Source organism: Mirounga angustirostris, unplaced genomic scaffold, assembly GCF_029215605.1.
Source record: "Mirounga angustirostris isolate CCGP_5_RB_7025 unplaced genomic scaffold, mMirAng1.0.hap1 SCAF_3, whole genome shotgun sequence".
NCBI classification, from domain to species: Eukaryota; Metazoa; Chordata; class Mammalia; order Carnivora; family Phocidae; genus Mirounga; species Mirounga angustirostris.
Genome location: NW_026991711.1, coordinates 60,174,530 through 60,202,490, shown reverse-complemented (window position 1 = coordinate 60,202,490; position 27,961 = coordinate 60,174,530). Strand labels below are relative to the sequence as shown.

The window sequence follows — 27,961 nt, the reverse complement described above, 5'->3', positions numbered from 1 at the left end:
CTGACCGGGCCCACCGGCTCGGGGATTCCAGAGACCCGAGGCCTCGTGGGAGGCGGATGGCGGGAGGCCGGCGTGCTGGCTCCTTTCCCCGCAGCTAGATCAAGTGGCACAGCGCAGGCAGCTGGCAGGCACCCCCACGGAGGAATCGAGCACTATGTTCAGAAGGCTGCACTCGATCTTCAACTCCGGGCCGCAGAGGAAGGCGGACGTGGCCGAGAGCCCCTACTCGGACAGAGCCAGCCCCACCGTGAGGCTGATCCGCAGCAGCTCCATGTACGTGGTCGGGGACCACGGAGAGAAATTCAGCGAGTCCTTGAAGAAATGCAAAAGCCCCAGCAGCACGGACACCAGCCTGTCCTACCTGCAGCAGGAGGGGGACCGGGCGTGGATGTACTCGCGCACCCAGGACTGCCTGCAGTACTTGCAGGAGCTGTTGGCCTTGCGGAAGAAATACCTCAGCAGCCTGGACGGCCTGAAGCCCCGCCGCGCCCACGGCCTCTCCTCTACCTCCTCTAAGTCCTCCAAGAGAGGGGAGACGGCCCCTGGCCAGTCCACCTCCAAAGACAGAAAGGTAAGCGCTGTGGAGACGTACAGCGTGGAGGAGCATTCCTCCGAGAGCTCAGGGGCCGGGTGGGAACATGGCTCACCCCCTCTCTCCGCGCACACGCAACTTAACTTGTCTGCGCTTTCCGAGCCACAGCGCCGTCCTCCTTCGAGACTCCCACCGCGCTCTCCTCGGCCTGGGGCAGGGTGGCAGTCCCCTGTTGCCCATCTTCCTGGAGGAGGCCCTGGGGAGGAGCGGTGGGTGGTGTGCACTGAGCAGCCCGGGCGGGGGCCTGGGGCTTTGCTGGCAGGCCGCACTGCGTTCGCGCTGTGTATTTGTCACTCACCGCCGGCTTGGTGGATGCGATGACGCTTGTGTGGCTTCTAAAAGTCCCAGGGGCGAGTGCGATCTTCCTGGGAACTAGGTGCAGTCCAATATGTAGGTGCTTAGCTCCACGGGAGCCGAACAACTGGAGGATGTGCTCCAGCTGTAGGTTGGGCCCAGGCCCCCCGGGGACAAGGGCGCAGCCTCGGGAGAGCCTGTGACTTCGAGGAGATTGCCTGCCAGCTTTGCTGGGCACGGGAAGCTTCAAGCCCAGGCAGCGCAAGCAGGAAATTAGTGCAAGGAGTCACGGGCAGTCATCTCGGTGTTTCTGCTTATCCCGGTGTTTGTACACGTTATCTTTCCCTGAGCATTCGATTAATGCCGCGGGGGGAGCTGGGGGGGCTGGGAGAGACTCCCGGAGCGAGAAGAGCAAGCTGAGGCTCAGGAACCTGCTCCGACAGGACCTCCAATTCCTTCGGGCACTCCTTCCTTCACCCCTCAACATTTTTTTTTTTTTTTCTCAAATGCCTGAGGTTGGAGGCTGTTTTAATCGTTTCCCTGATGCCCGGACAGTGGCCCCGGCTCTCCCACTCCTGTTTCCGCGGAGTGTGCTGTGGGCTGTGGAGGCCCCATTACCGTTGAACTGGCCGGCTATCAGATCTCCAGGGCTTGGCCTCCCCCGACTGGTTTCAACCGTCTGCATTTTATCCCAGGTGGGAGTGGTTTAAATAACCACTTTAACTCCGAAAGTATGTCAGTGTCCCAGTACCGACTCTTGGGTTCCAGAACTGACCCTGTGACCAGCCAGCTGTGGATTGGTGAGCCAGGACCCTTCCTCCCGGGTCACCTCCCATGACAGAAGGGGCTGCAGTGGGTTCTGGACTCCCTCCTCACTTGAATATCCTGGGGTTCTCCGCTCTGGTTAGCTTCCCTTCAGGCACTGCATTTTCCTGAAAACAACAACAACAACAACAAAAATGCAGTTCTCTCTTTATAAAGCCTAGCTCCCTCCCTCCCTGCGCTCCCTAGTCCGGCTGTCTGAAGATTCCAGGGAGGGCTTAGGCACAGAACGCCCAACTCTGGCCCTGTGGAATGACACAACGTGCGCATTTCCTCGGGAGATGACTCTCACCATGATGTAACCGGGAAAAAAGATTTAAAATGGCTTTGAAGTCAGTCAGGCCAAGACCTGAGCTTTGGTTCTGTCTTTACCAGCTGTGTACCTTTGTCCGCTTGAGTTGACTTCTCTGGGCCTCGATTTCTGTAGCATAGAAATGGAAATAAGAATACACCTTGTGAAGGAAAAGCAAGGTCCTGCCTGTGATAGGACCTGGCACATAGTAGGTCTTCCAGTGCTTACTAACTCTGAAATGGAAGGTGCGGGAGGCTTCTTAGCCACCGGCAGACAAGCTCTCTCCTTCGTGGCTCCTAAAGAAAGAGTCGGATGCTGGGTGTGCCTGAGACACAGCGGGTGCCGTCTCCGTGGCTGGCCAGGTGGCCTGTGGCGGCCTGCTCTGTGCGTGGGAGGGGCAGGGGACCAGAAAGCACCTTTCTTCTGGAATGTCATCCCTTTCCTGCGTTGGTAGAAAACACCTGCTGATCTTCAGGTTTTGGCAAACACCATTCGTTCCACTGACCCCTTGTGTGCTGAATTGTGTCTCCCCAAAATCATATGTTTAAGTCCTAACCCCCAGTACCTCCGAAGGTGACCTTATCTGGACCTAGGCTGATTAGAGGTGAAATGAGTTAGGTTGATTGCAAGCATTAGGGTGGGCCCCTAATCTGACAACACCGGTGTCCGATAAGAAGGGGAAACTGGGACGGACACACACACACACACACACACACACACACACACTCCCGGGGAACACTAGGCGAGGTCTGGAGTTGGCTGCCACAAGCTGGGGACGCCCCCAGAAACTGGGTGGGACCTGGAACACATCCACCCCTAATGTTTTCAAAGAGAACATGGCCCTGACACGATCTTGGCCTCAGACTTCTGGCCTCCAGACTGAGAAAGTAAGCCTCTGTTGCTCCAAGCAGCCCAGGGGGTGGGACTTTGTGATGGCAGCCCTAGGAAATGAGCACAGCCCTGCACAGAATTAGCCTTTTCTCCTCTCTCCCATTAGTCTAAACACACCCCTGTTGTAGCATTTATCCCATCCTCCCGTGGCACGTTGCCTGTGTGTCTCCTCTCGTGCACAGCAGGGACTCTGGTACACGTGATCTCGCCGAAACAGCATCTTTGTCATTCTTCTATCCCCAGAGCACAACCGTGACTACTTCTTGGTCACTTACCAAAGCTTTATAAACTTTAAAGTCTGGTCTTCTGTGCACAGATCACGGAAGAGCTGGCCTCCGTGTAGGGATTGAGCAGTGTTCTCTGGGCACCATAGCACCATGCAGACCTTCTCTCCACAACCACTGCATTTTCCTGAAAACAACAACAACAACAACAACAACAAAAAATGCAGTTCTCTCTTTATAAAGCCTAGCTCCCTCCCTCCCTGCGCTCCCTAGTCCGGCTGTCTGAAGATTCCAGGGAGGGCTTAGGCACAGAGCCTTTCGTGGGGGTTTGACCCCACGAAAACCAGCCCCTGGCCTGGCCACAGAACCTGCGCTCCCCTGGCTCTCTCTCTTTTCTGGAAAGATAATGGCTTTCAGGCTGTTCTGTTTAAAACTCTCCGTAAGAAATACAGGTTATACGCAACTGATGAATTATTGAACACTACATCTGAAACTAATGATGTACTGTAGCTAATTGAATTTAAATAAAAAAAAAGAAATATATTTTAGATATTGACCTAGTTTATTCAATACAACCAAAACAAAAATTTCATGAGATACACTTATTCCTATTCTCTATCTGGTACCCTGATATTTTTTCAAAACACTCGATACTGTTCTTCTGTTGTTGTTGTTTTGCATGTTGGTCATGACACACTAAATTTATTTCACAAGCCACTCCAGGGTCCAGACTGACACTTTCTCACACCCTGGTAAGGCATTCCAGTAGGGCCTGCTGAAATGTTAACAGTGGCTAAGGCATGATACACCAGGGTGCCAAATGGTTTGGTGTCCCAGCCCCCTGGAGATAAGACAGCCGGGACAAGTACCCATGTGGATCGGTGGGAGGAGGGAGTAAGGACAGGCCAGAAGGAAGGCGAGCCTGGGGTGGATGCGGGAAACCCCTCCTGGCCCCTGCACCGAGGAGGTCCTGGCCAGGCTCTGTGACAATCTGTTCCTCCCTCCAAATAGGAAGTCATTACAAAAATGAATGAAACACACGGTTTGCAACGTTTTGATATCAAAACAAAAAACCCACCTCTGAGGACTTTTGTGTCAGCATCGGGTATGAGCTATAGTTTGGGACTCATTGTTTAGATGCTTCAGTGTTAGAATTTCCAACACACTGCAAAATTCAAGTGGCAGGAGGAGGCCATATTTGAAGTGGGTCCTGTACTGGAACATAGAGTTTCTGAACCAACAGGGGCAAAGCCACACAACCCCCTGCCCTGGGCACCTCGGGTGTTCCTGCCAGCGAAGAGGCGCATTGCCAGTCTCCTCCACACACCTCACCCCTGCCCCCCTGCCACGGCCCAGGTACAGTCAGGCACCACCGGCAGTTAGTCCTGACTTCTGATCATCCTAGAAACATGCTGAGTCCCAGCCCCAGTCTACAGAGGAGAAAACTGGGTCTCCGAGACAGGAAGTGATTTATGTAAGGCTGTGCACCCGATGAGGAGAGAGCCGGGATTTAAACTGGGTCCGCGTTGTGCCAGAGCTCAGACTCTTGTCAATGGAGCCACAATGCCTTTCAATCAGAAAACGTATCATATCTGTCAGATGGGGGAGTGCGCCCCGCAGGATGAGGGAGCAGGCTGCTTTATTGTGCACCCCCGGGCCAGGGAGAGTCATCAGAGAGGTACCCGCTTCCTACCCCGCATGGAGTCGGTGCGAGGGCGAAGCTCTCTCACAGGGGGTGCATGGCCGGGCTCCCTTGGGCAGGAGAAACCTGGACCTAAAGCATGCCCTGAAGGCGCACATCAAGTTCTCTCCTCTCCACAATCCATGAGTCAAATTTCCCTCCATCTCAACACCTTCCCTGCACATGGCTACCCCTGACTCTACTTTTACTCTTGGTCCCTGTAGCACTGAAGCCCTGAGTGTGGATTGTCTACTTTTGCACTAGGAGGAAAGCCAGGTAAACAGTGTGGGCTCAGCTACAATGCGAACTTCACAATGGGGCAGATTGTATCTTCAAACCATTTCAACAGAAATACGTTTTCATTCTTCCTCACTCATTCTACAAAGTATCTGAGATGAGCCACCTACCAGGAGAATAAAGTAGGAGCAGATATTGGACAATCGGGAGAGAATAAAACATCAACAGAAAATCAAGGCTATGCAGATCATAGAGCTGATTCAGCAGCTACAGAGGAGCGTCAGGTTCGGCTCTGTACCTCTTAGAAGCTACCATAAAAAGAGAGCTGGATCTATATTAAAATTCTGTCTAAGAGGAAGAACCATACCCTTTGGTCAGTGGAAGTGAGATTTTTTCCCAGCTTTAAGTTCCAGAATTTCTCACATGGGACCTGATGCAGAAACCATGTGTGATGTGGCTAGTAATGCCCTCAACAATATTTAAGTAACAACTCATCAATAGATATGTCTGTCCATCCTCCCTCCCTCCATTCCTCCCTCCCTGCCTCCCTTCCTCAACACATATTGTTGTTGTCAGGAACAGGGTGTGTGTCAGGGGCTGTTCTAAATACTGGTAATCGAGTCAAAGTCCCTGTCCTCATGGGTGGTCACGCTTGTGGCAAAGCAAGGCAGTAAACCAGTACACACGTTTCTGGTGGTGACTTCTCAGAGCCCCTGCTGCGACGAGCCTGACCTGCATCTTCCTGAGGGTCCAGGCAACGGCACCTGGGCACGTAACTTCTGTCCATCCCTTCTGGACCCAGCAGAGAATTCAGATGCCAGAGGCATGGATGGACCACACATCCTCCCGCCGATCTTTGTCAAAAGCCTCCGAAGATGTGGTGCACCCTATGAGAGAAAAATGTCTGTGAAAAGTAAAAAACTATCCTGTTGTGTTTCTTGCTATTTGACCCCCTCACCTCAGCACCTTGGAAAGCGAATTCTCCCTCTGCAATCTGTTTTGGGGTCTTGTCTGGGACATGGCTGACCTCAGTCTGTGTTTCCCCCCCTCACCTAGTTCTTTAGGTAATTTCTTCCAGCTGCTGGGAGGGGCTCTAGGATATTTGACTTCCATCTTTCTACTCCTCATAAAGACTGCTTCTCTCAGCTTGGATTTTTTTTTTTTTAAATAATAGCTTTAATTTACATACCACGAAACTTATCCTTTGAAGTGTATTACTGAGTGGTTAGTATCTTCAGAGTTGTGCAACGTATCACCACTGTCTAATTCTAGAACATTTCATCACCCATTTCAGCTTTTTTTTTTTTTTTGGTGGTAAAATAAACATAATATTTACCATTTTCAACATGGCACTTCTTAGCATGTTCAGTGAGTGCTTTTTAAGTGTCCCCAGCTTATGGGTAATGAAGTGTATCACAGTTAATAAATTCTTAAGAAATTAAATGTTTCTCTTTGGATGATTTTATATAAATTTCTTTTAGAGGAAAATGTGTAACACTGGACACCTTTCAAATTGTTAATTGTCAGACAATAACCAGAGTTCTTCCCACTAGTCTTCCATGAATTTTTCCAAGCAATCGTTTATATAAGCCCATAGTACTGCATCCAAAAGACTATTAAGCCTTAGTTAATATATTTTTAGAACACTTTATGAAATGTATTAGTAGTACACTAGAAAAGGAATCCATTAAGAGATCAGGGAGTCTCTAAAATACTTCATTTAGGAATCAGGAGAATGTTTTTTATAAAAGGTCTGATTATTTCTTAAAATATAAAAGTCTTTTTAAGTAAGATACACTTTAAAAAATTTACCACTTTAACCATTTTTAAGTGTACAACTCACTGGCATGAAGCACATTCACAATGGTGTGTAGCCCACTACTCTCCTTTCCAGAACTTTCTCATCACCCCAAACAGAAAGTCTCTATCCAGGAAACAGTAACGCCCCATTTTCCTGCTACCCCAGCTCCTGGTAACCTCTATTATGCTTTCTGTCTCTATGAATTTGCCTACTCTAGGAACCTCAGATAGATGAATCATATACAATTTGTCCTTCTGTGACTGGTTTCTGTCACTCAGCATGTTTCCCAGGCTCATCCATGTTAATGGGTTGCATGTGTCCAAACTTCCTTTCTTCTGTACAGCTGAACAGCTTGGGTTTTGATGGTTGGTGAAGAGGAAGAGTTTGCGATAAGGCTCACGCTGACCAGAGTGCTTGTTAGCGTAGGTTGGTTGCAGTGCCCCAGTGGAACACTGCTCAGATGGTTTGAGCTGGACATTTTCTGAAGCTAGGGATCCTGGTCACCCACCGCAGACAGAAGAAAACATTATTAATTCTCTTATGGGTCATCTAATTCTGAGCAGTTTGGATTCCTGATATGTCTGCTTGGATGAACTAGCTGCAAAATGCACCCCATCCTTGCACCCCGCCCTACTCCACCCCAGCTAAAGAAATTCGCCTGCTATAATGGTTTAAAAAGAACCAATGGGATTCTGAAGAATGTTTGCCAAAAGTGATTGATTTTTATTTAAAGTAGTTTTATTCTGGCAATAGTTTGTTTTCAGAATCAATTTTCTATTAAGGCCATCCAATCCTGGTTCATCAGATAGGACCATGTCAATAGCAAGTAGAAGAATTCTTTCTCCTCTATGGCAGGAGGATCTGAATCCAATTCATCTAAAAAGATCCCAAATCATCCATGTATAATATGCATATATAATTTCATATGGGATAGAAGGCAGATTCTAGATCTCTTTTTACATCTCTGGGAATTATTTTTCAGATCTGCTGGGGAGACTTTGTGCAAACACAGTGACATTAAAATGCAGGTTTTCTGGAGCATCAGTTACTGGGAGAGTCTCTATCACTTGGCCTATATCTGGTTTGCAGAGCTGAAAGGTGGTACTGATTCAATATGAGCTGCAAAGAACATTCTATTTTGCTTGGCACAGCTCTCCACAAGATGACAAACTGTATAATGATGATTGATAACAAAGTATATAATTCCTGCAGCCCCTCTCAGTCAGACCACAAGATGGGTAATTACATTCCCCAATCTATCTTCCAGGCACATGCTGTTTGCTCAGCCTAGAAATAATACTTTGTCCCCTCTTTTCCTCTTTACCACACCCCATTCACCTGGCTAACTTCTTGTCTTTTAACAGCAGAGAAAGCATTTCCCTAGGAAGGCACTTCTCACATTCACAATCTAAGACAGTGGATTTCTTCCCCTCCTTGTGTCTGACCCCCATCTAGCACTTAGCACCCAGCACTGTAATTGTCTGTTCATTTGTTAGTGCTGCTACTGGCCACGAGCTCTTTGAGTGGGGGCACTGTGTCTTATTTATCTTTCTATCTCCAACCTCTTGCATGGCTCCAGCCACATAGCAGACTTTCAATAAACCAATAACCTGAGAAACTCCAACTGTAATTTAAGAAGGTTTCTTTTCTTTCTTTTTTTTTTTTTTATTATGTTATGTTAGTCAGCATACATTACATCATCAGTTTTTGATGTAGTGTTCCATGGTTCATTGTTTGCGTATAGCACCCAGTGCCCTCCTTAATACCCATCATCGTGCTCTCCTTAATACCCATCACCAGGCTAACTCATCCCCCCACCTCCCTCCCCTCTAACACCTCAGTTTGTTTCTCGGAGTCCATAGTCTCTCATGGTTCGTCTCCCCCTCTGATTTCCCCCCTTTCATTTTTCTCTTCCTTCTCCTAATGTCCTCCATGCTATTCCTTATGTCCCACAAATAAGTGAAACCATATGATAATTGACTTTCTCTGCTTGACTTATTTCACTTAGCATAATCTCCTCCAGTCCCATCCACGTTGATGCAAAAGTTGGGTATTCATCCTTTCTGATGGCTGAGTAATATTCCATTGTATATATGGACCACATCTTCTTTATCCATTTGTCTGTTGAAGGGCATCTTGGATCTTTCCACAATTTGGCTATTGTGGACATTGCTGCTATGAACATTGGGGTGCATATGGCCCTTCTTTTCACTACATCTGTGTTTTGGGGGTAAATACCCAGTAGTGCAATTGCTGGGTCATAGGGAGCTCTATTTTTAATTTTTTGAGGAACCTCCACACTGTTTTCCAAAGTGGCTGTACCAACTTGCATTCCCACCAACAGTGTAAGAGGGTTCCCCTTTCTCCACAACCTCTCCAACATTTGTTGTTTCCTGCCTTGTCAATTTTTGCCATTCTGACTGGTGTAAGGTGGTATCTCAATGTGGTTTTGATTTGAATTTTCCTGATGGCTAATGATGTTGAACATTTTTTCGTGTATCTGTTAGCCATTTGTATGTCTTTGGAGAAGTGTCTGTTCATGTCTTCTGCCCATTTTTTGACTTGATTATTTGTTTTTTGGGTGTTGAGTTTGAGAAGTTTTTTATAGATCTTGGATATCAGCCCTTTGTCTGTAGTGTCATTTGCAAAAGTCTTCTCCCATTCTGTGGGTTGCCTCTGTTTTGTTGACTGTTTCCTTTGCTGTGCAGAAGCTTTTTATCTTGATGAAGTCCCAAAGTTCATTTTTTGAAAAAGATTTTATTTATTTATTTTTACGAGAGAGAGGGAGAGAGGGAGCACAAGTGGGGGGTGGGGAGGGAGGAGCAGAGGGAGAGGGAGAAGCAGGCTCCCTACTCAGCAGGGAGCCCGATCTGGGGACTCCACCCCAGGACCCTGGGATCAGGACCTGAGCCAAAGGCAGACGCTTAACTGACTGAGCCACCCAGGTGCCGTTAAGAAGGTTTAAGAAGAAAACTTACAAAGTTTGGTGGAAGATCTAGAAGAGTAGTAGATCTGTTGTTTTCACTGAGTGGAAAGTTATCTTTTATTTTTAGTGGAGTGGAATATAGTTTGAGTATATTCATATAGAATCATATCCTAATAATTAAAATATCCAATGTGTAATGGATCAGAGTTCACCATCAAAAGGTCATTTTGGGTAAACTTAAAAAAAATTTTGGATAATAAAATTATATTATATTAGATAAATTTATAAAACACAGAGAAGTATAAGAAATAAAATAAAAATAACTTAGAATCCTACCATTTAGAGATAATCACTATAAAATATTTAGGTATATTCTCTTTCAATCATTTATTTCCTGAATATTTGCATATATGTGTATTAGGGTTGTCAGCTAAAACAAAGGATGCATTTAAATTTGAATTTAAGATAAGTGATGGTTTTTTTCTTTAGTATAATTATGTCCATGCAATGTCTGGTATATATTTATACTAAAAAGTTATTCATTGTTTATGTGAAATTGAAACTTAACTGCTGTCCTATACTTTTATTTGCTAGTTTTGACAACCCTAATGTATGTGTATGTATGAATTTACTAAATTTGGTTTATACCATATACTTTTTTATAATCTCTTTTCAGTTAATATAATATTTTGTGGATTTTTTCCCACCCCTCATTAACTAGTCTTTGAAAACTAAAGTTTTAATGGCAAAAATGTAACAACTCACATTCTTTAAGTAATTGTGAAGAATTACAAATAAATACATACTATTCTATAAGGCATGTTTTAGTGATTCCTATAAGTGTGACTAATGGGGCAAAGTTTAAAGATCATTCATTTTTAAAGATTCTTCTACATATTGCTTTCCAGAAACATTTTATAATTTACACTTTCATCAACAGTGAGTTAGAAAGCACTTCATATTGCATTTTATTAGCACCTAGTATTGCATTAATTTAGAAAGCTCACTGATGTAATAAATTGCATTATTATATGTACTTTTCTTTGATTATTGCTTGAGCAAAGAATGACCCCTTTAACTTACCAAACCAATGTGCACTTCTTGTTTAATCGATTGCCCATTCATGTCTTCTACATTTTTCTTCTGGCTCTATTAAAGATTTGTTATTTCCATGGACTCATATTAAGAATATGAGCATACTGTCTGCCACATGTGCTAAGATATTTTCTCCAAGTTATTATGTGTGTTTTAATTTTATTTGACATTTTCTGGTGTATAAATACTATTGATTTTTATGTAATCAAAGATATCCATTTTTGTCTTTGATATTTCTTCCATTGTTTTCCTGCTTAGAAAGCCTTCTATGTCTCAAGGTCAGCTGTGTATTTGCCATTTTTCCCCTTTTTTGATAGTTCCATTTTTAAAAACCCATCTTTTATTTATCAGCAATGTATTTTGACAGGAAGTGGGAAGTGAGAATCCAACTTGAATTTTCCCCAAGTAGCAAAGTTTCCCACCATATATTGACAAATTCATCCCTTCTCTCTCCGGATTGTGATGTTTCACATACTGCATGTGTGGGTTTTATCCTATTCTTCAAGGATATGAATTCAACTGAATTTAATCAGGCTTCTAACTGTTTGATAAATGTGAGCAAATTTTTTCCACTCGGTGTTTTGTTAAAGTGGAATGATCATTTAGATGACGTATAAGGTGAGGAACTACCAGGTGTGGGCAAAAGAAATAGTGGCCTTAAGGTTAAAAAGCAGAGAGGACAAAGACTAAGTCTATCAACCTGTGAATCTATAATATCTACGATCAAAGAGAGAAGATGTGTGGCTACGCTTCCAAAATGATTATAATGTTTAGTTATGATAGGTCATGCCAAAGTCGAGTTATACTAGAGTTTGTGACAAACTTCTTCCTTTTTTTTTAAAGATTTTATTTATTTAACAGACAGAGAGACACAGTGAGAGAGGGAACACAAGCAGGGGGAGTGGGAGAGAGATAAGCAGTCTTCCCGCCAAGCAGGGAGCCCGATGCGGGGCTCGATCCCAGGACCCTGGGATCATGACCTGAGCCGAAGGCAGACGCCTAACGACTGATCCACCCAGGCGCCCCTTCTTCCTTCTTTTTATCTCTTTGGACTGATTTTCTCAGCTCTCTTATCTACTTCACTGATTTTTTTCTTCAGTTCAGGCAAGTGAACCATTTAGCTTAAATTTTGTTGAAATTTTGTATGTGGGTATATGTATGTATGTAATTAAATTCTAATGACTATATCTTTTTTCAAATTGCTTGTTTCTCATAGCTTCAGTTCTTGTTTCATAAAGTCCCATTTTTTCTTCACAAACTCCCACTCAGTTATGGGTACACACTTTCTTAGGTGTTGTAATATAAAAGGGATAAGGTAAATATCACTTTGAACTTGGTCTTAAATATCCATTCCAAGGATGGCAGAAGGCAAAGAAGATGTGTTAGAGCTTTTAGGGTTTGTCCTCAAAAGCTCTTTATTTATTTATTATTTTTTTTTTGGTGATATTTAATTGCTTGTGGATAAATTTGAGCTGTTTTGCATTTAATTTCACACAGCTGAGTGATCCAAGGGAAAATGGTCTCTCTAATCTCAACTAGTTCCACATCTGATCCTGGAAATTTCATCACAATATATGGACATTCATATTTCCAGGTATTATTTGCTCAACAGAGTGTTATCAGTACTCCATAAAAATAGGAGTACAGAGTTCTTAACATTTGCCAAGTTAAATCCAAAAGGATATATTAGCAACATGCAAGCTGACTGGAGAAAATAAACATTAGGTAATAGCTGTATATAGCATATATTCATTCATCAATGAATAATTACCACTCCATGCCAGACATTGAAATAGGTACTCAGCATTCATAGGTGGAATGGTAGTCTGCCCTGACACAGCCCATTGTCTCAAGCTGCAATCCTCAGCATCACTGGTGTGTTGAGGTTCCTTGGCAGAGAAACAGATAGGATTTCAATCAGAGTGTTGGGAGTTGTGTATATCCCACAACCTGTCTCATATAGGCAGGGACTGGTGGTGAGCATATATCATAAGAGTCTTAACTGTGAGTGTTAGTTGCCAAAGTGTTGCCAAAGAATTACAGTTGAGTTCATTTGGGGAAAATACAAAGGGAAAGGTAAATTGGAGACCCAGGCCTGGTGTGAGGGGGATGGGACAATGAGGCTTGGAAAATGATAACCAAGGCCACAGAAGGTTACATGTGAAAGGCACATTGGAATGGAGTAGGCAATGCAATACGGATGCTTTCAGCCCATGTGCCTTCTCCCCAGGGCTGCTATGGGGTCGACAGCAAAGCACCACGAGCCCTGTGGAACTGGGGCCTGAGCAGGTGCAATGGGAAGGCTGCCCAAAGAAGTAGTTAAAAAATTTCGGGCTAGAAGAAAAAGTCAAGATTGGGAGTGACACAAGAGAATGTGGCAGTGGAGGCAGAAAAGGCCCACAGAAACTATGGGAAGGCAAAACAAACAAACAAACAAACAAACAAACAAACAAACAAACAAAAAACAGCAAGCTAGAATCAGCCTGGGTTTAAACCAGGACTTGAAAAGACCCAAACATGTAGCTCAGCCTTGGAACTCAGAAAAGTCACCACAGCATTCATTTGGAGACATGTAAACATATATTTTATAAGGTGCAACAGAAACTCTGTTAACCAAATCCTGTGTGACTGACTTGCAAGACGGCTTGATGCTTCCCATTCTCTCCATCAAGCAGATACACAGAGAGCGGAGTACTTACAGTTAGAAGCCTACCCCAAGCTAGGGTATTACTGGCAAAATGCAAAATGACATATGTGTTAAGCACTAGCTTTCATAGCAAAAAATTACAAAAAAGCCAAAGATCTGACAATAGGGGACTCTGGTTTGTTCTGCCAGTGGGTCTGCACAATGGAGAGCCAGGCAGGGTTACCAGGGCTGAGGAGGGTCTTTGTCTACTGCTGGGAGTAGTCATCAGGATACACTGAGTGAAGAAAGCAATGTTTACAGCTGTATCTTGTAGGCTACATTTTGTTTTTTAAGAAAGTGGGTAAACACAAATATAAATTCACGTTTGCTTATATTTTCAAAAGGAAACAATGGAGAGATAAACAAGAACCTTGGCGCCTACCCACCACGAAGCTTAGCAGAGGTGAATGCCAAACACTAAACCCAGGAAGCAAACAAAGATGCAGGCTGAGGGAATGCGTTCCCAGGAGGGGGTCCAGGTCAAGTTTGGGGACTGGGAGGGAAAGGTAGATGTTGGGTGCACCTCTGTGGGGGATGCTCTACACCCCCTGTTGGTACAGGAAGCAGAGCATGGGCAGATGGAGTCCTTTGCTTGGCGCTCTGCGTGCTGAGGAACAGGAGGTACACAAGAACACAGTGAGTCTGGGCACTGAAATCCCGGGGCTTTGTCCTCTTTCTTCAATGACCTGTGTTCTGTCCCCTGGGGTCCTGTCCCTTGTGTCCTTGTCTTGATAGAGACATTCTTGTCTGCACTTGCAAAGCCAGGGAATAAGACTGGCATTTGAGATTTCTGTCCTAAATCAGACCCTGAGGTGGGGATTTGTGGGTGCACTGGCTCCCTCTCCCATGCGGGGGCCCCCATAGAGCAGTGGTTCTCCCCTGCCGTGTATTAGAATCACAGATTGTCTGAACCAATGGTCTGGGAAAGAGCCAGGTATAGATAGACATTCTTTAGGAGCATCTCAGGAGATACCAATGTCCAGCTGGAATTGGGATACCCTGTTATGGAACCACCCTGACAGGGACGAGGGAGAGGTATACTGTCACTGGCCCTCCCGGGCCAGGCTCTCAGACTCATTCAAGGGATGCTGCTTTCATTTGCAGGGAAGGAAGGCAGGGGTGAGGAAGGAAGGAAAGCAATTGTTTGTTCATTTGCATTTATTTGTGCCCTGACTTCATTCCATGAAGGGTTTGGGGGGAACTGACAAAGGCAGTTGGGGCAAGTGGAGGAAGCTGTCCTTTGGGATAAGACTTGGTCACACAGGTATGTGTGGGTCAGCCACAGATAATGTCACCAATGTCTCATTCTCCAGACACACCAGAATCTACAAGCTCTTTTAGCAGAAGCAAGTTTTGGAATGGTAATGTATTGGATGGGCCAGCAGAGACCCCAGAAGTAGGACTTGGAAGAGCAGTGCTGGCTGAGGAGCTTCTATGTCAGGGTGCCCCCGAAGGCAATCACTTCTCAGCCTCATAGAAAGGACAAGGTATGGGAGGGAGACCTGAGTCTCAAATCCTAAAGCTTGAGGCTTTGGAAACAAAAAATATATTTGAATATTTGGAATAACCAACAAGTGTGCAGCTGAAAGGGTCTTTGTCTACCAGTTTTGATGGACAGAAAGTATAGGGGCTAAAGTGGTAATACATATGATGAAGATTTATTTTTTAACTTGTAAATGTGATCCTCGAAGGACAATACTTGAGGAGTTTCTGGATTTATGAGATTTACGAGAAGCCACCATCAAGGGTTCCTGTTAACATGACTAATGGTTGTGGTCTCACTGGTTTCTAAGCCTTTGGTAGTTAAGACACCAAAGCCGACTCTTTTCTAAATTCTTTAATAAATGAAAGCAACAGATTCAGGCTGCTCTGAGCTGCTGGCTAAAGTCTACTTCCTGGAGACACTGAGGGATGAGCAGCTTACATCATTTTGTAGGGTGACCCCATGAAAAAGAATGTGATGCCCACATGTGAGACTGAGACCCTTGCCTTAAACCAAACACTGGTGGAAGTTGCTGAGTCAGAGACTCAGAGGCACCTTTTTCATGAGTTCTGAGATACAAAGACCTACAGACCTTGCATCCCTATTAAATAATATTTATCCCTCCTTTGGGGTTCAGTCCAGATTGTGTGGCTTTCTCCATTCTATGTTTCTCTTTCACTTCACAAAAATAATTTCTAAAATGATGTGTCAGAGTAGAATTAGGTTAGGGACTGAAGACCATGGAGCCTAGAGGAGAGAACAGTCTAGGAGAGGGGTGGTCTACTGGAGAATGGGCTGACCCAGCCCCTCTTGATGGATGAGTAGGAATCAGACAGATGAGACATTCAAGACAGAGGTGCCACTAAGAAAAACCACAGGAGGGACAAGAATTGTGACCTGCCTTCAGAGGTGGGCCCTCCTATCGTCTGCCTGCAGGAAGGATGCCTGGTGGCCTGGCCTGCTGTGCTCCTACAGACTGCCAACCAACCCATCCCGTTGCAGTCCTGCTCCCCACTCCCAACCCTTGGTGTACCCGGTGTTGCCAAGTCTGGTGCATTTCGGGTTCTCGAGGGTCAAATTTTACCCCTTTTAGTTGCCTCCCTAACCCATAATGTTCTAGAAGGCTGGTCCCTCTGCTCTTTCACATCTCCCCCACTTCATTTGCTTTTCAACTGCCAGAAGCTTCTGGAAATATCTCTTTTACTGATGGCCTCTCTCTTTCTCTCTTTGTCCTTAGGTTTTCTTCTCTCTGCCCTCCTGGCTTCATTTTAGTGGGCTCTTTGAAGGGGGAGGGATAAGTACATATGGATAGTATTCCACTTTTAACACAAAAGATTCAGGCTTATGTTGTGCTTCTTAAAAATTTTCTGTAAGAAAGTGCCTTACAAATATAAAAGGAAAAAAAACCCTCTCCATTTAAAAATGTCTTCTAGTAGTATGAAATGCGTACATTTCACCAAGATCTTGTATGTACATACAGATGTCATCATTTTATTTCCCAACATCCCAGCCTGTACTTTAATATTCACTTTTAATACCATCTCCCTTTAAAAATGCCCACATATGGCACTAAAACAGACTCACAGGTCAGTGGAACAGAATAGAGTCTCCAGAAATAAACCCATGGTTGTAAGGTCAATTAGTCTAAGACAAAGGAGGCAAGAATACACAATGGGGAAGAGACAGTCTCTTGGATAAATGGCGCTGGGAAAACTGGATGCACACACGCAAAAGAATGAAACCGGACCACTTTTTAACACTACACACAAAAATGAACTCAAAATGGATTTAAGACCTAAATGTGAGATCTGAAACCATAAAAATCCTAGAAGAAAGCACAGGCAGTAATTTCTTTGACATCAGCTGTAGCAGCATTTTTCTAGATATGTCTCCTGAGGCAGAGGAAATAAAAGTAAAAATAAACTATTGGGACGCCATCAAAATAAAAAGCTTTTGCACAGCAAAGGAAACCATCAACAAAATGAAAAGGCAACCTACTGAATGGGAGAAGATATTTGCAAATGATATATCTGATAAAGGGTTAATATCCAAAATGTCTAAAGAACTTATACAACTCAATACCAAAAAACCCAATCAATCCAAAGAAGATATACTGATGGCCAACAGACACATGAAAAGATGCTCAACATCACTCATCATTAGGGAAATGCAAATCAAAACCACAATGAGATATCACCTCACACCTGTCAGAATGGCTAGAATCAAAAAGACAAGAAACAGCAAGTGTTGGCCATGATGTAAAGAAAAAGAAACTCTTGTGCATTGTTGGTGGGAATGCAAATTAATGCAGCCACTGTGGAAAACAGTATGGAGGTTCCTCAAAAAATTAAAAATAGAGGTACTATATGACCCAATAATTCCAAAACTGGGTATTTACCTGATGAACACAAAACACTAATTTGGAAAGATATATGCACCCTGATGTTTATTGCAGCATTATTGACAATAACCAAATTATGGAAGCAATCCAAGTATCCATCAATAGACAAATGGATAAGGAAGATGTGCATGCACATGCATGCGCACATACCACACACACACACACACACATGAATATTACACAGCCATAAAAAAGACTAGATTGTATCATTTGATACAACATGATGGACTTAGAAGGTATTATGCTAAGTGGAATAAGTCCAACTGAGAAAGACAAATACCGTATGATTCCACTCCTAAGTGGAATCTAAAAAAGAAACAAAAACAAATGAATAAACAGAAAGCAGAAATAGACCTATAAATGTGGAGAACAAACTGATGGTTGCTAGAGGGGAGAAATGGGGAGATGGACAAAATGGGTGAAGGAGAGTGGGAGATACAGGCTTCCAATTATGGAATGAATAAGTCATGGGAATAAAAAGCACAGCGTAAGGAATACAGTCAATGATACAGAAATAGCGATGTAATGGGACAGCTGGAAGGTATACTGGGGTGAATGCAGCATAATGTATAAACTTGTCAAATCACTACATTGTACACCTGAAACTAATGTAATATGGTGTGTCAACTATACACAATTAAAACAAAAATAAAATAAAAATGCTCACATAAAATAAAATAATTCTACACAGGGTCAGAAGAGCCCAAGTTAACGCATATTGTCACTTCTTTTCCTCCCTGAGTTCTCTTATTTACTAAATTCCTCAGACAGCTTTTTTTTGGGTTCACACATTGATTCTTTTTTTCCTTTTTATTAACATATAACATATTATTTGTTTCAGGGGTACAGGTCTGTGATTCATCAGTCTTACACAATTCACAGTGCTCACCGTAGCACATACCCTCCCCAATGTCCATCACCCAGCCACCCCATCCCTCCCACCCCCTCCACTCCAGCAACCCTCAGTTTGTTTCCTGAGATTAAAAGTCTCTTATGGTTTGTCTCCCTCTCTGGTTTTGTCTTGTTTCATTTTTCCCTCCCTTCCCCTATGATCCTCTGCCTTGTTTCTCAAATTCCACATATCAGTGAGATCATATGACAATTGCCTTTTTCTGATTGACTTATTTCACTTAGCATAATCCCCTCTAGTTCCATCCACATTGTTGCAAATGGCAAGATTTCATTTTTTTGATGGCTGCATAATATTTCATTGTATATATATACCACATCTTTTTTTTTTAAGATTTTATTGATTTATTTGAGAGAGAGAATGAGAAAGAGAGAGCACATGAGAGGGGGGAGGGTCAGAAGGAGAAGCAGACTCCCTGCTGAGCAGGAAGCCCGATGCGGGACTCGATCCTGAGACTCCAGGATCATGACCTGAGCCGAAGGCAGTCACTCAACCAACTGAGCCACCCAGGCGCCCACATCTTCTTTATCCATTCATCTGTTGATGGACATCTAGGCTCTTTCCATAGTTTGGCTATTGTGGACATTGCTGCTATAAACATTGGGGTGCAGGTGCCCCTTCGGATGACTACATTTGTATCTTTGGGGTAAATACCCAATAGTGCAATTGCTGGGTCGTAGGGTAGCTCTATTTTCAACTTTTTGAGGAACCTCCATACCGTTTTCCAGAGTGGCTGCACCAGCTTGCATTCCCACCAACAGTGTAGGAGGGTTCCCCTTTCTCCACATCCCCGCCAACATATGTCGTTTCCTGACTTGTTAATTTTAGCCATTCTGGCTGGTGTGAGGTAGTATCTCATTGAGGTTTTGATTTGTATTTCCCTGATGCTGAGTGATGTTGAGCACTTTTTCATATGTCTGTTGGCCATTTGGATGTCTTCTTTGAAGAAATGTCTGTTCATGTCTTCTGCCCATTTCTTGAATGGATTATTTGTTCTTTGGGTGTTGAGTTTAATAAGTTCTTTACAGATTTTGGATACTCGCCCTTTATCTGATATGTCATTTGCAAATATCTTCTCCCATTCTGTCGGTTGTCTTTTGGTTTTGTTGACTATTTCTTTTGCTGTGCAAAAGCTTTTTATCTTGATGAAGTCCCAATGGTTCATTTTTGCCCTTGCTTCCCTTGTCTTTGGCAATGTTTCTAGGAAGAAGTTGCTGCGGCTGAGGTCGAAGAGGTTGCTGCCTGTGTTCTCCTCAAGGATTTTGATGGATTCCTGTCGCACGTTTAGGTCTTTCATCCATTTTGAGTCTACTTTTTGCATGTGGCGTAAGAAAATGGTCCAGTATCATTCTTCTGCATGTGGCTGTCCAATTTTCCCAACACCTTTTGTTGAAGAGATTGTCCTTTTTTCATTGGACATTCTTTCCTGCTTTGTTGAAGGTTAGTTGACCATAGAGTTGAGGGTCCATTTCTGGGCTCTCTATTCTGTTCCATTGATCTATGTGTCTGTTTTTGTGCCAGTACCATACTGTCTTGATGATTACAGCTTCATAATAGAGCTTGAAGTCCAGAATTGTGATGCCACCAGCTTTGCTTTTCTTTTTCAACATTCCTCTGGCTATTTGGTGTCTTTTCTGGTTCCATACAAATTTTAGGATTATTTGTTCCATTTCTTCAAAAAAAGTTGATGGTATTTTGATAGGGATTGCATTAAATGTGTAGATTGCTCTAGGTAGCATAGACATTATCACAATATTTTTTCTTCCAATCCATGAGCATGGAATGCTTTTCCATTTCTTTGTGCCTTCTTCAACACACATTGATTCTGTACCTTTCATTGTGAGTTCTCCATGGAGGTCCACCACGGTGCTTGAACTTCCCCTTCAGCCCCCCGAGACCACTGGTGGGAGGTTGTGAAGATGGTGGTGAGGAATGAGATCATGAAGAAGAATAGATCAGGACAGAGCCTGGAACCTGGTTAGGCACTCAGTAGACTTTTTTTTTTTTTTTAACTCCATATTTTATTATGCCTTATACTTTTCAATCATACTAATTTCTCTTCAATTTATACCATGACTTGAGCTCAAGTTTGGCCACTTTAGGTCCTGACAGCTCTTTCAGAGCATTTCTAGTCTATCTTGTCCTTTCTTTCCTGCTGTGAGCCCCTCATTGCCTATCAACGGAGCTGCAGGATCACCTAATTGGGTGTTTACCAGCAGGGAAAAAGTCCAAAGGAAGACTAAGTATTTTACCTAAAGGTCAAAACAGTCTCTTGAATAAGAACATAGATCTTATTATTTATTTGTCTCTCCTTGAGACAATTAGAAATCCATTGACCTACAGCAATTGTGGGTCCGGAGCATCCACCCTCCTTCCCCACTTATTTAAATTTACTTTTTAAACTCTGCAAATTCATAACTTCACATGCATTTAGTTTCAGCAGTGCTGCATTCTTTTTGGCGGTGGTGGCTTGCTTGTGTGTGGGTGCTCTGAGGCTGGCTCAGGCAACTCTCTCTCCTGCCCTTCACCTCTAGCAGAAAGCAACCCCAAAGAAATGCTCCCAGTTCAGCGCAGATGTGGCCGAGGCCATGGCCTTCTTTGATTCCATCATTGCGGAACTGGATACAGAGAAGCGGCCCCAGGCTGCTGAGGCAGAGCCTCCAAATGAGGACGTGGACTTTGATGGTGAGTGCTCCCCCCCCCCAGGGGGCAGGGGCTGGGTGGGTGGCGGTCTCTGGAGTGGGCTGTCTGATGAGTTATCAGGAACCCCACCTCAGAGTAAAGGGAAACTCACATCCACACTCCGGAGCCCCACCCAGGGCCTGCTCTTCTCCTCGGGGGCCCTTGGCTTTGGGTGTCCCTGCAGCCACCACCCGACAACATTCACGGCCATATCTGGACAAAAACTCCTTCCTGTGGTCCACTGGCCAAAGCTGAGGCAAAGCACTAAAGAAAGGGATTAGAGGGGGGGCTGGTGCTATATGGCTGTGAAGACAGAGTTTCAGTCTTTCAAGATGAAGTCCTGGAGACCTGTCACTCACCAGTGGGGACATATTCTGCACTCCTTAACTGTGCACTAAAAGATGACTCAGATGGTAAATTTTATGTTATGTGTATTTTACCACATTTTTTTTTTTTTAAAGAAGAAAAAGGAGCAGAGACCGAATTTAAAAATCTGGCTTCTGACGCTCCCTGAGCTAGTTTGGCACTCTCTGCTGGACCTGAGCGACCCTTCATCTACTTTGTCCCCCCTCTGCCCACAGGGCCCTTTGAGGCCCTCATGATCAGTGCTCTGAGGATGATGCACAAGGCAGGAGAGGAGCAGGGGGCCTGCCTAGGCCAGCCTGGGTCCCTGGAGAGCGAGCAAGCTGAGGGCTGGGCTGATGCTTTTCTCCGCCAGCCTGTGTCACTGGCTCTCTCCTGGTGGAAAGCAAGCAATTTGACCACTTCCTGAATTCAGCCCACTTTTAAATTCCATTACTTGACTATCAGTTTCTTTCATCTTTGACTTGTCCTTCTTGGCATCACTGATGATGATTTTATTCAGGGATTACTGGCCCTTGTTACTGAGGGATCAGCTTTTGGTACCAATACTAAATAATTCTTGAGTGTTTTACTTAATGCTCAAAAGGTTGAAGAGTACATCCTTGTGGTTTGTAGCTGGTCTGGCCTCAAAACACCTATATCTGTGAAATTTAGGTTCTCATTGGGTTTGGTGGAATTTGACAGAAGGATACTCCCACGCCCCAGGCTCACTGTTTCCTGGAGGGGCATCTGCTCGCCCTCCTCCCTGACTGCAGCCCCTCGGTCCCTAACAGAGGCCAAACCTCTTCTCGACAGTCGGGCCTGAGGGACCCAGGACATGGGCAAAAGAACAGCAAAATCCACCGAGGATGAGAAAAATAGGATCTCTTTGCTATTTTGTCATCTGCTCTTTTCGCTTCACAATATGCAGTACACCATGGGTATCTTTGCCAGTCAGTACACATAGATCTGTGTCCTTATTTTTAATGAACACATCAATATTCTGCTGTGTCCCTAACCATAACTGCAGGGTCAGATCAGATCGTGCCCCCTGCTTGCCTTTCCCATCCTTTCTAAGAACCCGCTGTGGTATCTATGCATTTGTTGTGGTTCTCAGCCCGAGTCACCACACTACCTCTCCTGCTCCTCCCTGACGCCGAGTCCTCCCTTCCTGGGACTCCTGCTTCTCTCTTCCAGTGGCCACCAGCTCCCGGGAGCACAGCTTGCACTCCAACTGGATCCTGCGGGTGCCACGCCGGCACTCGGAGGACATCGCTGCGCGTGCTGTGCACGGGACACATGGCCAGTCTCGAAGGACCATGGAGTGCAGGACCATTGGCACTCAGAGGAGACTCGAGAGGCACCCCATTTACTTGCCCAAGGCTGTGGAAGGGGCATTCAGCACCTTGAAATTTAAGCCCAAAGCCTGCAAAAAAGAGTAAGTGCTTGGACCAAGTCGTACAACCAAGATGTTTTTGTGTCCTCCAGACACCTGGGGTGGTTCTTAAGGTGCCTCGAGTCCCCATCCTATATACCAAAAATTATTTTTATGTATTTTGGGGGGAGGGAGATCTTTGTTAAAAATGTTTTTTCTTTTGGAAAAAAAAGTATAAGTGGAGTATAAGTCTATGCTTATACTCCAGCCTGGTTCACCCCTGTCACCACTCCTCACTGTCACTTTGGCTCTGGATCTGCCCTGCCCTTCCTTCTGGCCTTTGTAGCCCACGTGCTTTGTGCCCCCCTCCTTCATTGCTTCCCCACCCCCCCTCACCTTGCCACTGACAACCTGTGTGCTAGGAATTTTTAATGAGCGTTTGGGTTGAGGAGGGCATAGCACCAAGAGGGAACCAACACCAAACTAAGCAGCTGCCCCTGCCTTGGAAAGGCATTGGCCTGACTTAGATGGAGAACTTCTTGTCGGCTGGGCCCCTCCTGGCCACCTTGCTACCATTTTTTGGCCTTTCTCCCTCCAGCTCCAACTCTGCCAAGACGAGTTACCATCATTAGCCCCCAAGTTCCTGTGGCCTACTTATTCAGGGCAGTAAGTACTCTCTTGCTCTGGGCAACCCAGGTCATGCTGTAGGGACCTCCCCTTTCACAAAAGAAGGGTTTATCTGGGCTCAGCCACTTGTTTTTCTTTGTACAAGAGCCATTCAACTCTGATGGGTTTGGAGCTTTTCTAAATAGCATTTTTCCTCCCATAATAATGGACTACCTACTGGACACACTGAAACCAGGCTCCAGCCCTCATAGTCCATCCTTCCCGCTCAAGGCCAGCCCAGGGGCCAGCCCCCATGATGACACTGCTTTGGCCTCTGCAAGGCCCAGCATCGGGGAGCATCTGAGGGTCTCCACGGGAAGAGTGAATCAGAGCATCCCTTCTCTGTGCAGTCAGCCAAGCCGCACTTAAACCCTCTGCCTCATTCCTCCCTTCCAGCCTGGGGAGCCCCAGACAGATCCTCTTCAACTTCTCAGGAGAAGACATGGAATGGGATGCAGAGCTCTTTGTGCTGGACCCCCTGGCGTCTCCGGGGGAGGACTTCCATGAGACCGAGAACCCCAAAGGGCAGTGGCTGCTTCGAGAGAAACTCTGGGAGTGAACAGTGCCTTGACTCCCTCCGGGCCAGTCAGCCTGACTCAGCCTGGGTCCCTGAGAACGTGGCGGCTTTCAGCGCAGCACATGGTGTTTGGAAGGGTTAAAAATGGAAATTGGAACCCAGTCAAGCCCATGAGCCCATCAGCGCTGCCCCCGGTGCCCAGTTAGTGCCAAACACACCTGCGGCCTCCCAGAGCACCTGCCTGAGGAGACTCTGGAGCCTGGCTCGCCTGGCACAGCAGGTTAGCAGGTAGGTACGGCCTGGCTGGTCTTCCAGCAGAAGAAATGGAAGGCCTTGAGTGGGAGTGTCTGGGCTCACTAACCTGGCCTCCCCTGGGGCCTGTTTCAGTTCTCTGTGCATCTGTCCAAGTGGCTGCTAACATTGTGCTCAGCACAGGAAATGAGGACCCCCACCCCCCCACTTGGATCTCTGGGCCAAAGTTGTCAGAAAGGCAGTTGTCTCTATGGGGCTCAGAAACACTCTGGTTACAAACAGAGGTTGCCTTCCTTTGTGCAGAATGCAGTTCAGGAAGCAGCTCCTTCTGCACTAGCACTCTCACGCTGTTCTAGAAACCTCTGCTGGATGACGCTGGAGATGGGGCCAATGCCCTGGCATTGGGAAGGAGTGTGTCAGGGCTCTGCCTTGGGACCTCACTATCTCTCCCAGCCCCCAAACCCAGCTTCACTTCCCACAGGTGGTCAGCTGGGGACAGCGGGAGATGAGCGGTGCTTTTCTTCAAATTACTGTACAGACACCCCTGCAACCAGTTTATGGCAGGCTGTGCCTCTCCTCTCCCCCAAATAAAAAGAAAATCAGCATCCTTATGTTCTTTTGGACTAGAAGGATTTGTGAGTTTAGTAACTATCTGAATCAGAATTACCTTTTTTTTTTTTAAAGATTTTATTTATTTGACAGAGAAAGGCACAGCGAGAGAGGGGAGCACAAGCAGGGGGAGTGGGAGAGGGAGAAGCAGGCTCCCAAGGAGCAGGGAGCCCAATGCGGGACTCGATCCCAGGACCCTGGAATCATGACCTGAGCCGAAGGCAGACGCTTCACGACTGAGCCACCCAGGCGCCCCCAGAATTACCTTTTAAATTGCATTTCTCGCATACTTTTTGCATTTCTGCCTGCTCGAGTTTGAGAGCCACTGGTTCGGAGAATACATTGCATTTTGTTCATTCTTACTATTTCTTCTGGTATTCTCTTATAAAGAAAGAAGTCATCCGTTGGTGCATGCTCATGAATGCAAGCGTGCTCTTGGGGATAAGGGAGGGAGACAGACGAGGACAAACCAATAATCCAAATTAAGCCCAGAATGCTCCAGGCTAAGGCGAGTCTGAGAACAGAACAGAGCTCTCCTTCCAGGCTCACGTAATGATATTCTTATTGCTGAGTTTTTTAATAAAGAACTTTTTATCTATGTGAACCCAACTATCTGATTCTAAGTATTTATAACTCCTACGAGAAGAAAAAAAAATACGCTAATAATTATGTGGCATTCTTAGAAATCTTGTATCAACACATTTCAGATGAAAATTTACTGGAAATGTTTTAATATTTGTCTTTATTATTATTTTCTTTTTGAGTGCCAATGTCGATGTTTGGGAGATTTCTTTCATTTTGTTGCTTATCCTAAACCCACTCTAGCCAGAAGCCGGACTGAAAAATAAATGTTTGGGAGATTTGTTTTATAAATTGCATTAAAGCACAGCAAGTTAACATCGCCACAGACCTTTCTTTTCCCCAATTGTGGCCTTGTTTTGAAGCATCACAAGTGAAAATTCACTGCTGAGGATCATTTTAGGATGAAGGCCTCTTTACCCTGCCTCTTATCAAACTACAGTCTATCATAGATTCGACCCTGACATTATGTGGTGAAGACTCTGTGTACATTTTGCTTTACAGATAAGAAGAAAATAAACAGGACAGAGAGGATGTTTGGAATCTTGATTTTTTTTTTTTTAGCATTTATTGCTTCTGGGACATGAAGCTGTGCTTTTCTCTTTTGCTTCACGTTTTGTATATTTTTGTCTTTAATGAGACTATACACAAACTGCCTAAGAAATTCCACGATTCAGAAACAGAAGTCTGGCTTGTCTTTGGGATGATTTTAGGTATTTGACATTGGTGATAAACCCTGGGATCTGGGCTTTGTCTAGGGAATCCTGAGATGGGGTCTTGAGATAAATAAAATTTGAGACAATAAAAGTCAGTTCAGTAAAATCAGCTCATTTGATTGATTCTTTTCACCTGTGAAGTGACCACTTATTCAATCAGCTGCTCCTTGAGGCACTGTGGTAGCTTCCCCGGATTGTCTTGGTTTTGATTTATGGAAATATACCTATCTTTAGACAGAATGTCCAAAAAGAGGATGTGAGTTCCTGGCATCGGGCTTGTTCTTTAGACCTTGCTTTCCAGCTCCCACCACAATGTGTCTTCTTCGCAAAGGAAGATCAATGGGGAGTTTAGTTGGAGTGGCATATCTCCAGCCCTTTGGTGGTAGCCCTGCAACTGAGAACATGGCTTCCAGGACAGAACTTTCTGGGCCCACTCTCAGACAGAGCCCAGAGGAGACTACATTCCTCTCATCACTGATGGTCTTTTCATGGTGAATTGGTTTCTTCCTGGGGCTGTAACAATTCCCACAACTTTAGGGGCTTAAAACAACATAAATTTATTCTCTTATAGGCTAGAGGTCAGAACTAAAATCAGTCTGACTGGGATAAGTCAAGGTGTGGGCAGGATTGATTTCTTCTGGAGGCTTTGAGGGAAGCATCCATCCCCTGGCCTTTTCCAGCTTCCAGAGACTGGCTGCATACCTGGCTTGTGAGCCCCACCTTACATCACCCCAGCCTTTTGCTTCTGTCCTCCTGTCTGCACCTACTCACTCTGATCTCCTCCTTGCCCCTTATATGGATGGACCTTTGTGATTATGTCAGTCCCACCTGGATGACCCAGGATCATCTCCCCATCTCAGAAACCTCAACTGAATCAAATCTGCAAAATCCCTTTTGCCACATAAGGTAACATTCACAGGTTCTGGGGATTGGGATGCAGACATCGTGGGGAGACCATAATTCAGCCTGCCACACACGGTATCACAAGGTGTTCTCGTCCTTCTTAGTAACCCAGCCTAATTTCCTTTTAAGCTTGATTCTAACTGCCCAATATCCATTGTGAACTCTGCCTTAGGTGTCATTTCCCAATTTCTTTATTACAGTTGCCACCTTCTAGTTTTGTGAAAGAGATTCTGTCTTGTCGGACAGCTTCTTATTTTGGAAAGACTTTCTGATTATACAAAATTACCAGGTGGAAAAACACAGTACTTCAACCCTGTAAGGATGAAGAATGGATAGCAAGTCTACATAAACATTGCTGATGGTCAAGAGTGATGTTTTCCTTCAATCAGTCTATCAAGTCCTTAGTAAGCAACTGCTGTATACCAAGCAAAATAATATAAGACACACTTTCTGCCCTTAGGTAATTGGCAACCTAATGGGGGGAAGATAGAACAAACATGGATCAGACATTGCTGGGCATTTACTGCTTCATTGAGCATTTCAGTCCACACACAAGAGGAGTTCCACACAAGCCGAGAGTGCACTCAGATCAAGGTGTTACAGAGAACTTCATGGCAGAGGTTCTCTTGAAAGACACCTTTAGACCCTGGCAGAGGATTGCTAAAGGCTGTCATTTAATGCACAAGGGTAGTTATCAGGAAAGTCACAGAAAGGGTACTGGCCAGCAAGGGGATGCCCTTGACTGAAGGGCAGGGTTTCTACTGAGCTGCTGTGGAAAGCCAGATTGACAGAAATCAAGGAGACTTGATCAGACAGGGCTCAAGAATTAAGCGTTATCCCACCTTGAACCGAAGAGTGGAGAGCAGAAGCCTCAGAAGATGCAATATAGCTGTGTGTGTGGGGGGGGGGGGGGGTGAGCCCGGAAGTGGCCCTGAAATGCTGTGGGGTTAAACCAATCTGAGCTCCCCACAGCCTCAGAAAGAGA

The 27,961-nt window shown here is 45.0% G+C and overlaps 1 protein-coding gene across 1 annotated transcript; it reads left to right on the top strand.

Moving 5' to 3' along the window:
* The first annotated feature begins 154 nt into the window (after window positions 1–154).
* On the top strand, window positions 155–23,959 carry CUNH13orf42 (chromosome unknown C13orf42 homolog). Its single transcript, XM_064585804.1, has 4 exons — window positions 155–571; window positions 20,870–21,020; window positions 22,557–22,797; window positions 23,797–23,959. The coding sequence occupies exons 1-4, from the start codon at window positions 155–157 to the stop codon at window positions 23,957–23,959; spliced, it is 972 nt and encodes a 323-aa protein (XP_064441874.1).
* Window positions 23,960–27,961: the final 4,002 nt, after the last annotated feature.